The 11,989-nt window shown below is 34.6% G+C and overlaps 1 protein-coding gene across 3 annotated transcripts in view; it reads right to left on the bottom strand.

The window, feature by feature from the left end:
• Positions 1-11,989, bottom strand: part of CUL5 (cullin 5) — a 130,241-nt gene that overhangs the window by 34,170 nt on the left and 84,082 nt on the right. For all 3 annotated transcript variants that reach the window (XM_010862833.1, XM_010862831.1, XM_010862830.1), the window contains 4 exons: positions 8,055-8,148; positions 6,673-6,803; positions 6,312-6,419; positions 3,811-3,875 (listed from right to left, as the gene is read on the bottom strand). In XM_010862833.1, the coding sequence (XP_010861135.1) occupies positions 3,811-3,875; positions 6,312-6,419; positions 6,673-6,803; positions 8,055-8,148 (398 nt within the window). The remainder of the gene's footprint in view (positions 1-3,810; positions 3,876-6,311; positions 6,420-6,672; positions 6,804-8,054; positions 8,149-11,989) is intronic.

Genomic DNA, 11,989 nt, shown 5'->3' with positions numbered 1-11,989 from the left:
AGGAAGATCCCCTGGAGAAGGAAATGGTGACCCACTCCAGTATTCTTGCCTGGAAAATCCCATGGATGGAGGAGCCTGGTGGGCTACAGTCCATGGTGTCTCAAAGAGTCAGACACGACTGAGCAACTAATACTTTACTTTTACAATTACACAGTACTGAGGGGCTTCCCTGGTGGTTCAAATGATAAAGAATCCGCCTGCAATGTGGGAGAACTGGGTTTGATCCCTGGGTTGGGAAGATGCCTGGAGGAAGGCAAGGCAACCCACTCCAGTATTTTTGCCTGGAGAATCCCCATTGACACAGGAGCCTGGCGAGCTGCAGTCCATGGCATTGCAAAGAGTTGGTCATGACTGAGTGACTAAGCACAAGACAACACAATTACATAAGCCAATTCCTTCAAATACATCTCTCTTCAACAATCCTCAGCAATCCAACACCCATCAGTGTATGTCACCACATCAAAAGAGGAAGGAAAGAGACTTCCCCGGCAGTCCAGTGGTTAAGATCTCCCTTCCAATGCAGGGGACTCCGGTTCGACCTCTGGTTGGGGATCTAAGATCCCACATGCTATGGGGAACTAAGCCTACGTGCTGCAACTACTGAGCCCACACACTGCAGTGAAAGATCTCACATGCTGCAACTAAGACCTGACACAGCCAAATAAATTAAAATACTTAAAAGAAAAAAGAATAAGCAAGAAAAACCTTATGGTCATTTGACACAGGAAAAGCATATAGTAAATCAACACCCATTCATCATCAAACTTTCCAGCAAATTACGAATAAAAAGCAACCCTATGAAAAATCCTTACCTAACTTTGTTCTTAGAGACAAAATATTAAGGCTTTTCCTCAAAGCTTGCAGAAAAAGGTAAGGACGCCCACTCTCACTGTTTCTTTTTTTAATTTAATTTTATTTTTTAACTTTACAATATTGTACTGGTTTTGCCATATATCAAAATGAATCCGCCACAGGTATACATGTGTTCCCCATCCTGAACCCTCCTCCCACCTCCCTCCCCATACCATCCCTCTGTACTTATGATCCTATCCAGTGGGTCAAACCATAAAAAGAAATAACTCTTTTATTTGGAGATTACATGATTTTTTACATAGAAAATTTTAGGAAATCTATAAAAGAACTACTAGAACTAATAACTTTAACAAGGTAACAATATAAGACCAATTTATAAAAAACAACCATATTTTTATATACTAGCAAAATACTAGAGTATCAAAAGCACTCAAGAAAAAAACAAGAACAAAGTTATACCAGCTGACTTAAACTTTTTGCAGAACTTTATTAATCATAACTATTTGAAATGGCCTAAGGATATTCAGTTAATTCACTGGAATAGAATAGAAAGTCCAGAAAAACATACATATTTTTAAGTCACTTGATTCTTCATAAAAGGCACCAAAACAATGCAGTGGGGAATGGAAAATATTTCCAATAAATGGTGATGAAACCACTGGCCACCATACAGAAAAGAAAAAAATTAAACTTAACCCCTAACTTACACTATATACAAATATCAATTTAACGTGGCTCTTAGACTTAAATGTGAAAGCTACAAATTACAAAGCTTCTAAAAGAAAACAGAAGATTATCTTCTTGTCCTAGTGGTAGATGTAGACAGAGGTTTCCTCGATAAAACATAGCAAAATCCACAAAAGAAAAGCACACATATAACAAAGGACCAATATACAGAATATGTAAGAACTCACAGCTCACTAATAAACAGGCAAAAAATCTGAACACTTTATAAAGAAAAATGTAAGAATACCCCAAAAATACATGAAAAACTGTTCAATATCAATAGTCATGAGGGAAATGGGAATCAAAAATATACTTAGGGGACTTCCCTGGTGGCCCAGTTGTTAAGAATCTGCCTTGTGATGCAGGGGACCTGGGTCTGATCCTTGGTCAGGGAACGAAGGTCCCACAAGCCTCGGAGCACCTAAGCCCACGGCCGCAACTACTGCAGGCTGTGCGCCCTGCAGCCCACACACAACTGGAGGCTGTGTGCTGCAACACAAGGTCCCTAGGCCGTAACTGAGACCCAGCGCAGTTAATAAAACAAAACTGTACTGAGATAACGGAACATACATCCAGTCGATTCTGGATGTATGAGAATACCATTTAATCCTCATTCCCCAAAAATATAAGAATACCAAAAAAATACATGAAAAACTGGTGGGAAATATATGAAAAAATCATGCTAGTGTGAGTGTAAAATAGTACAACCACTTTGGGAAACAAACCACTGTGACTTACAAAAACATGGATAAATCTTAAAAACACTATGGTGAGTTGAAAAAAAGTTTTACACAAATAATACACTATTTTATGAATTCAATTTCTATGTAGTCCTAGATCAGGCAAACCTAACCTATGTTGAAATAATCAGAACAACAGTTGCCTTCTGGAAGAAGGTGGGGATAAGGGTGGGACTGATTGGGAATGGACATGAAGTATCTCTCAAGGATGATGAAAATAATGTTTATTTTAATAGGGATGTAGGCATTTGTCAGATCTCACAAAATTAAAAACATAAGATTTATAGATATGACTGTAGGTCAATTTTATCTCAAAGCAAACACAATATTCAATTAATGACTGCATGATAAAATGTTTAGGGAGTAATGGTTACTGATGCTTGCAACTTCTTTTGAAATGTACTTAAAAAGTTAACTGATGGATATACAGGGAGATACATTATTTAATAAAGCAACAGAGGTGACTTTACTCTTAAGTCTGAATATTTTCATTGAAAAAAGGTGGAAACGGGAGAATAAGGAAGACCTTTATGTATTTATATGAAGAAATCTCCAAGATGCAGGGTTATACGTTTCATATTTATAAAGAGAACACAACAAATGCCCTTCTAAACAATGCCAATTACTATAAAAGTGTATGACCCAGGTGTCTTCCACTGTACTAGTACTTAAATAACTTATATGGTTTAAAAAAGACAAAATGAAAATGATTTAAACAAAACAAAAAACAAAGCCCTATTTTCAAGTATATTAACGTTATGTATAATTTATTTAAAATTACAAAAGATCATTTTTCAAATTAACTTTTAGTGCTACTTAGTACTACTCTAAAGATACTATAACTAGCTTAGATTAATGAATAGATGATTACATTTTCATTTTCAGATTTTTTATAATAGTTGTTAGCATGAATAAATCCATCTTACTTGAGATGAGAACTCACCAACAATGAGTTTAAAAAAATAGTAACATAAACATTTACATTAAAATTTATATCCCTTTGGAAAAAATTTACGTATTTATTTGGATGTGCCAGGTCTTAGTTGCAGCATGCAGGATCTTTAGTTGTGGCATACCAACTCTCAGTTTCAGCATGTGGGATCTAGCTCCCTAACCAGGGGATCAAACCTGAGTCCCCTGCATTGGAAGTGTGGATGCTTAGCCACTGGACTAGTTCCAATTTCTCTTTTTTTAATCATCATGGTGAAGAGAGTCCTATTCTATGCTTTTATACATTATAAAATAACTGGTGAATGATGAGGAAGAAAAAACGAGCAAAGAATCTGAAAGAACAAAACTTTTTTAACTTAAAAAAATAAGGTTAACATTCTTTGGTCACAAGAGGAAATAATATAAAATTTAAAATAAAGATAGAATTTTTAATAATCAAAGGCAGCAAAACCATAACAGTTAAAAAAACAAAAAATAAAGCTCATAGGGTTAGGGAAATAGGGCACTTTGCATATGCATGTCCAATAACATATAACACACTCTGTAAAATGCAATTATAAACATGATTTAAAACACTTACCCCTTCTGCTTCAAAGGTAATTCAAGTTTAAATATGGTAGCATCATTAACAACTGCTTTATATGCCTGAAAATAATATAAAATAAGATATGAACATTAGTTTTAATACTTAAAATACAGTCAGAGGAATTATTGTAATTCTAAAAAAATCAAATTAGCTTTTTTTTAATGATGCACCTGGCCTGATAGAATTTTTCAAGTGAAGGATTTCAACATGCTCTTGTCATGTTATGATTATCATTATTCTCAAGTGAGGTCTTAATACGGCCTGATAACCATAACATTATCTCTTGTCCACAGTCTCCTACAAAATATTTTCATATCACCTCCTTTTTCTTCAAATCTCCAGTATTTCCTCCCTCATGCATATTCTCAGCTGATGATATGGACCTCCTATTTCACTGAGAAAACCAAAGTAATCAGAATTCCCTCCTCTTTTCTCCAGCATCATCAATTTTCCCTTTCTCCATTATTTTTATAGCCTCAGTATGCATATATATTATTTTAAATCTTAAAGATTCTCGCTTGGCTTTGTCCACCTTCAGCTACCGCCCCATATTTCTCTCTCATTAAGCTAAACTTCTAGAAGAATGATCTAACTCACTGTCACTAATTTCACTACTACCATTCTTATTTGAAACTGTTTTAATCAGGCTTTCAACACTTCTACTCCAATCAATCATTCTTGTCAGTCACTCACAACCTCCACGTAGCTGAAGACCACAGTCGGTTAGATCCTTATCTTACCTGACCCGTCAGCAGGATTTGAAAACAGCAAACCATGCCCTCCTCCTGCAAAGAGTGTTTCCCACTTGTTTTCTAGCACAGCATTCTCCTCTCTCCTCAGGAAAGATGGTTCCTATTGGGTTTCTTCTCTTTGCTACCCTCACTCTTAATTTGAAGTGTCAGAGCTTTAAAAACCATCTATATGCTGAAGGTCCCAATTTTATTTTTGCAGGCCCACCCCCTCCATTAAGTTCCAGATCTGATGTTGCCATATGGATGTTTAATAAACATTTCAAAGTTAACTTTGTCCAGAACCGAGTTCCTAGTCTCTCTTTAACCATCTCCCCGGAAACCTGCTTCTTTCAAAGTCTTCATCTTCCCTCACCTCAGCAAGCATATACTTTTAACTGATCAGAAAATCTGAGTGTCATCCTTGACTGATCTCTTTCTATCACATTCCACATCTGATTCCAGTATCAAGTCCTATATACTCTATTTTCACAACACATTAAAAATCCAACAACTTTTGACTACCTCCACCTACTATCCTTCCGGGCTGCGCTTCCATCATTACTTAACTGAATTACTTAAATAGGTTCTTAACCCATAATCTTGCTTCCTCCCTTGCTTCCTTCAGCCTATTCTTTTTGTAGCAAGACAGGTGATTCTGATAAAACATTAAGTCAGATCCTGTCATTTAGTTTAAGATCTTTCTATGAGTCTCTACACTACTCAGAGTAGAAATAAAACTCCTTACCATGGCTCTCACAGTCTTATGATCATCTGGTCTCCTGTTATCCCTGACTACCCATTTCTGATTTCTTACTATTCTCCCCCTCACTCGATCCACTCTGGCCACAATGATCTCTTTCTTCTCTGGTTCTGGAACATGACAGGCATAGTCTTGCCTTAGAGTCTTTACAAGTGCTGTCCCTTCTGGCTAAAGCATTATTCCCTCAGAAAGCCAGGTGACTTATTTCTTAATCAACTTCAATCTTAATCTGAATGTCACCTCAATAAAGCCTTTGCAGGCCATTCAATTTAATATTTCAAACCACCTTATTACCTCCATACTCCCTTAAATCCCTTTCATATTTTATTTACCTATGTACCTTTCTATCCATTTATCTATCTAAACATAGTGGAGAAAGCTACTATGGAGAAAGCTGATTGTCTTTTTAGAGTCGAGAAAAATATTTCACTTGGGAAGTAAGGAAAGGTAGTTTAAGAGTGGAAAAACTAATGGTAATTTCTAGTGATAGGTTTATGACATTGAAAAAGATACAACTTTAAGGATAATATTATGTTTCATTATCATTATCCTAGACTATAATGATGGGAAATAAGGTATGGAAAACAGGGATAAATGTGATATAACTCTCATAAGAGCCGTAGGAAAGGAAATAGGACAAAGAAATCAACTCTGCTTGGGACAGGATGTTGGAAGAGGCAGAGTATCAAGGAAATTCCAAGAGAAGTATACTTTGAACTGAGTCTTAAGGAAGGATGAGTAGGAATTCAATAATCAGTAATATTCTAAAGAGGAAAACATTCTTGAAAAAATGAGGAAGAGAGCTAATTTCTAGCTAAATTCTGGTCCACAACCATACCCAATCCTTACAAAAGCATATAAGAAATCATATGTAATACGGTTGCCCTCCACTGTTGAAAAATAAGAGTTGCTAGGTTTTTTACTTTGTAGTTTAATAGCATAATGATGCAAGTTTCTTACTACAATTAAATTATGACAATAGTGTTAACATACAGGAATATTACCTTGTCTCTTGCAGTAAGAAATCGTGGGTCATCTTGAAAAGCTTCTTTGACAAGTTTACTGAATCTGTTAAATAGTGTAAGTAACTGCTCAACATACTTCTCAGAGTCCTAAAAAATAAAGTGTTTTATATTAAGATGAGTTTTAAAAAAGAGACTAATACACAAAAAATAAGAAAATATAAACATAATTTTAATAAATCATTATAGCTTTAAAATTTGGAAAATTTTCTGAAATAATTTTTTCTTAAGAAAGGTGTTCCAACATCACTGTTTTGCCATCAATTACTAGTTTAAATACCTGATCCTGCATTTACAAATTAACCTTGATATATACCTATTATTGTCATTGAGGAAAACTTACAGTAGTAATAGTTTCAGCAGCTGCTACCATATCTGCCAGGCCCGCACTGATGATATGCTCCTCCAAGTCTTTTAACATTGGTTCTATCCCATTAGGAACTTTGTCCATCAATGAAAACATTAAATGTAATTCTGAAAGGATAGGACATACTCATGTAATCATTTCATCCATCAGAATAGATTTTCTCTTTGATTTGTATCATGGATCTAGAAAGCCTATGATAATAAGAGTGTGGGGAAATATTAGTTGGAAGTTGACAGCTTTAACAGTATTCTGCGAGTACAATTAGTTTAGGAGTTGTTATAATAAGCATAAGCATAATACTATAACTGCCTGACCTACCTTCTCAGTCTGACACAAATTATTTTTAAAAGAAACTCTAAATAAAGTGATCACATACTGTAAAACCCAACTCCTCTTAAAAGGTGAGTCATCTGACTTTCAATAAAATGGAAAATATTTATTCTAAGAAACACAAAAGTTTACACAGAAGATAAGTACATTTCATAAGCTAGATGTAATATTAAACACGATACACAGCAACATCAAGGGGTAAAATAATCATGTCCTTAGATTATTCAGAGTGATAAGATAATATAAAACTGTATTCATAAAGCATTTTTCAGTTTACAAAATTTTCTCCTGTTAACCCCCACCTTGGATCAGTGGACTCTACTTAGTTTGGCATACAGAAATTCAAATATTTCATTTGTACCAAGTGAGAAACTTGCTTTTACTACAAAAATACTTCTGAAGAATGTATAGATTTAAGTGAACTGAAATACACACTTGAAACACAACTAGAGATTAGATAGGACCTTGCAATTTTATAACATGAAATCTAGAGAGCAATACATCAAAATGTGAAAAGTGGTTGTCTCTGAGCAGTAAGGATATGGGTTAATTTTTCTTTTTGGTATGTATTTCTTTTGGTATTAATATACTTTCTACTTTCCCAAATATAACTTTATGGGGGAGAGGGATCAAGATTACCAACACAGGGAGTTTTATTGCTTTCTAAAAATATTAGTCATAAAGTTCCACACCAAAGTCAAATTACCTAGTTCTATCCTATACTGTACATTTATCATTTAAATTAGCCTTTAAAAGCAGAGTCTGACTTTTGAGAACAAATTGAAATGTACATGAGCACATACAAACATACTGATACCCAAGGAGAAAAAAATCCTTAAAATACAAGTTCATAATCTTCTTTACAGCATTTCTAACTATGCTAAATATTTTTATCCTTTTCTTTACATAGTTTGCCATAATGAAAATACCTATGTATAAAAGAATGATCTAACAGTAATGTATTAAAAGCGATGTGCTTCAAAGATATCCTATTAAAAAAGTATAACTTTATGTACTGTTTTACCTACTTTCAGTTTCATTTCGCTTGATCATGCCTTGGCACTCTGCTAAGATAGTCTCTTTAAAGGATGTCACCAGGGCATTTACACAGCATTCCATGAGCTGAAATATATCAAAAATTGGTCAAGGCTATTATAAGCACAAATAAAGCACAAATCTACTCCACTCTATTTTGCTTTACAGTTCCATAAAACCACATTGTACAACAACAGCAAAAAACTAAGTATACTGAAAGTAGACTTTACTTACCTTTATTAGAGGGTTGATGAAGATAGATATTTGTTTACCAAATATACTCCCCCATAAGGAAAAGCCTAGGAACTCAGGTTCTCTATAGAAATTTCAGTAAAAGTCCCCAGTGAGGGAAGGAAAAAAATTTTTAATCTACAAAATCAAATTAAAAAAAAAACAAACAAACTTCAATGAACTCTTATCTGGAGAGAACCTGTGTTGGAGTTAGATGCTAAAATTCTAAAAGTATGAACATTCAGTTCAACTCATAGTAGGTATTACTGCTGTGGGCACCAAAGAAGTGTTAGAATACCAAGAAAAGAAAGCTATAACCTCAGATCTGGAGAAGATCACTATCTTATAAAGGGCAAACTTTAATAAATAAACTAAGTTAAGTGGCAAAACACACACATACAAACAAAGGAACTATCATTTTTTCTGGGTAGTTAAAAAGGTCTCATCCACCTGATGAAATTTAAATTGGATCTTGAAAAGTGAATACAGGTCTTAAAATGGATTGGTTATTCTAAGAATATGAAACTGACTATGGCAGTGAAGAGATAATAGGAGAGAAAGCTAGAAAGGTAGACTGGAGCGAGATTACGAATAAAGATCTAAGGTTTGGGACTTCAAAGGTTGTTGTTGCTGCTTAGTTGCTAAGCTGTGTCTGACTCTTTTGCAACCCCTTGGACTGTAGCCCACCAGGAGCCTCTGTCTATGGGATTTTTCAGGCAAGAATATTGGAGTGAATTGCCATTTCCTTCTCCAGGGGATCTTTCCCATCCAGGGAATGAACCTGTGTCTCCTGAATTGCCAGGCAGATTCTTTACTCCTGAGGCACCAGGGAAACCCATTCTATAGGTATGAAAGGTTTTAAACAGAAGATAAATGTAATGAACTTCTATTCCCCCACCAAGTCATTTTTAAAGGATCAGTCTAACTGATCAGCAAGGTAGGTAGTACTGAGTGGTAGTAGGGAGACTGACAAACAAGGCTGTTGAAAGATTCTAAGTAAGATGATCAGGGTGTTAACGTTCTGGTTGGGTCTCAGGAAAATCCACCCCACTCCATCACTGCTCCTCTGCATCATATATTTTTACTCTCCTTGCAGGTATCAAAATGAATAGGTTGTGATTACCTACACAAGGTACACTAAGGCTGATATCTCTCTTCTTCTTAAAATAGATCAGCTATCTGTATTAAGGAAAGGGAATTATATGTGCCTTACAAGTTCTTTGCTAAAAATTCCTCTTAGAACTGACTTAATGTTGCTAATTACTGAAGCTGAATTTGGGAATGGAGATTCATTATACCACTGTTTCTACTTCTTAAAATGTTAAAAAAAACTTCTGCAATAAAAGTTTTCAGGTCCCTCCCTCTTTGAGAATTATGCTAATGACTTTAAAGTCCATGTATGTCAGTTCTGTCCTAAGACAAGCAATAGATATATGACGTGGTTGAGAAATTTCTGCCAAGGTGGGGAGCTCTGACCCAATTGCTGAGTAATTTCATTCTATACCGGCTCTGGAATATGCACAACAGAACACTCCCACTTTCAACAGAGAACAGGTAAATCTAACTATATATAACTTATAATGAATAAGAAAGTGCAATGAGAATAAGCTCTGTTTTCTAAAATAAGCTCTATTTTCTATAATCATCTGTTTTCTATTTCACTGAAAATTTACACTTGAACATAATCTAGCTCTGGAGTAGTCCAAATTCTGCAGACTCTAAAAAATCTAGAGTTGTGTGTTTCAACCTGTTTGTTGTGAAATGTTTTAATGACTGTGACCAGCTTTTCTTTTTAAAATAATATAGAACAGAACTACAACAAAAATATCAAAGTGCTTCACATACAATAACAATGAATATTATTTCATATAATTTTGTTTCAGATATGAGTAAATAAACAAAGAACATACTAAGTTACAATAAAAAATGTATTTCTTATTATGGGTTTCAGTGAGGATTAAAAGGAGAGGCTAGGGAGGCTAGGTGGTACAATGGTTATGACTCAGCCGTTCACTGCTAAGGGCCTGGGTTTGGTTCCTAATCAAGAAACCAAGATCCTGCAAGCCATGTGGTACAACCAAAAAAATAAATGAATAAATAAATAAAATAAAGGAGAGGCTACAATGACAAGATAACTGAAGTAAATTGAGCAGAATTTGGTAACTGCTTAGATGACAGGAGTTAGGGTTATAACAGGTTACTGAGGAAAAAAAAGAAAGGTTACTGAAGCACTTTCTAGCTTGAAAGGTTAAACAAATTATTACAATAACTAATATCTTTTAATAAGAATCTATGCTGTACCAAACATTGTGCTAAATCCTTTACATACATTATCTGATTAATACCAATATGTCATTTAACCCATGACAACCTTATGAAACAGGTATTTAACATATGAGCAAATACGCTTAGAGAGGCTAAGTTACTTTCAAATATTATACAGTTCATAAGATCTTGAGCTGTAGTATCAGGTCAGGTACGTTACTCCAAGCCTATGACTTTTGATACTATATTAGAGAGCAAGTATATACTTAGTAATGGCTGTGTGCTCAGAAATTAGTTAAGTGTTGTAAGAAATAGAGAAGATAAAACATGGTTTATATGCACAATACTCTCACAATATAGTTGGGGTTATGCAACTATAGTATATCTAAAAATGTATGTATTCTTCATACATAACAGAGGTATATGAAAAGTTCAGTTACAATAAAGCAAAGAAGTGGAAATAAACACACTATTACTACACTATAAACTTCACAAGGATAGACTGTGCTCTGTCCAGCTATATACTTATGGACTCAACACAGTGCTTGATAAATAACATAAAGCAGCCTATAATCTGCTACTAAATCAAGTTGTAGAAACAATAGCTACAGTGGGAATTCAAATAAGAGAAAACGGATGAAGGCTAGAGTATTTAGAGAGACTACTGCAAGATGGGCTTTAAGAATTCTGAAGGATTTGAATAGGAAGAAAAGAATAGTAAAACGATACTTAAAAGCATGAATCCAAGAAAAAAATGAACAGAATGAAGTATATGAATCAGTAATTATTTCTTAGTGGGTAGGATGACTCTTATTGGACAGTATTAAGTTGGAAACAGAACTTAGGACCAAATTATGAAGGGCCTTGAAAATAATGATATTATGGTTTCTGAATAAATAAAAATTGAAAGTGATGCTTATAAAAGAGTAGCCTGAACTCACAAAAGAAGAAATACAAATGGTTCAATATAAGAATAAACACGCTCAGCCTCATTAATTTTTCTTCTTCTTCTTTTCTTGGTCATGTCATACACCATGTGGGATTTTAATTCCCCAACCAGGGATGGAACCCATGCCCTCTGCACTGGAAGCACAGAGTCTTAACCACTGGACTGGCAGGGAAGTCCCCCAGTAAGTTTTAAATGCACGTAAAAAATCTTTTAAAATCTACAACACCAGGAAACTGGAAAAATTAATAGACTGACAAAACTCAGATCAGCAAAAATAAACAAGCATACTGTTAATGGAAATAAGAATTAACAACAATATTTCTGAAAATCAGTTTGGTACTATATAGCAATCTGTAAAAGGTGCATACTCTTTGCTTCAGCAATCTCATTTCCAGGAAATTCCATTCCAAGAGAATGCCACATGTAAGAAAGATGTATGCATAAAGATGTCAAAAATATAGAAGGATATAAGATATAAAGATA

Source organism: Bison bison, unplaced genomic scaffold (assembly GCF_000754665.1).
Source record: "Bison bison bison isolate TAMUID 2011002044 unplaced genomic scaffold, Bison_UMD1.0 scf7180017864485, whole genome shotgun sequence".
Taxonomy (NCBI): domain Eukaryota; kingdom Metazoa; phylum Chordata; class Mammalia; order Artiodactyla; family Bovidae; genus Bison; species Bison bison.
Note: the sequence above shows the minus strand (reverse complement) of the source record. Positions and strands in the feature narration are given on the sequence as shown.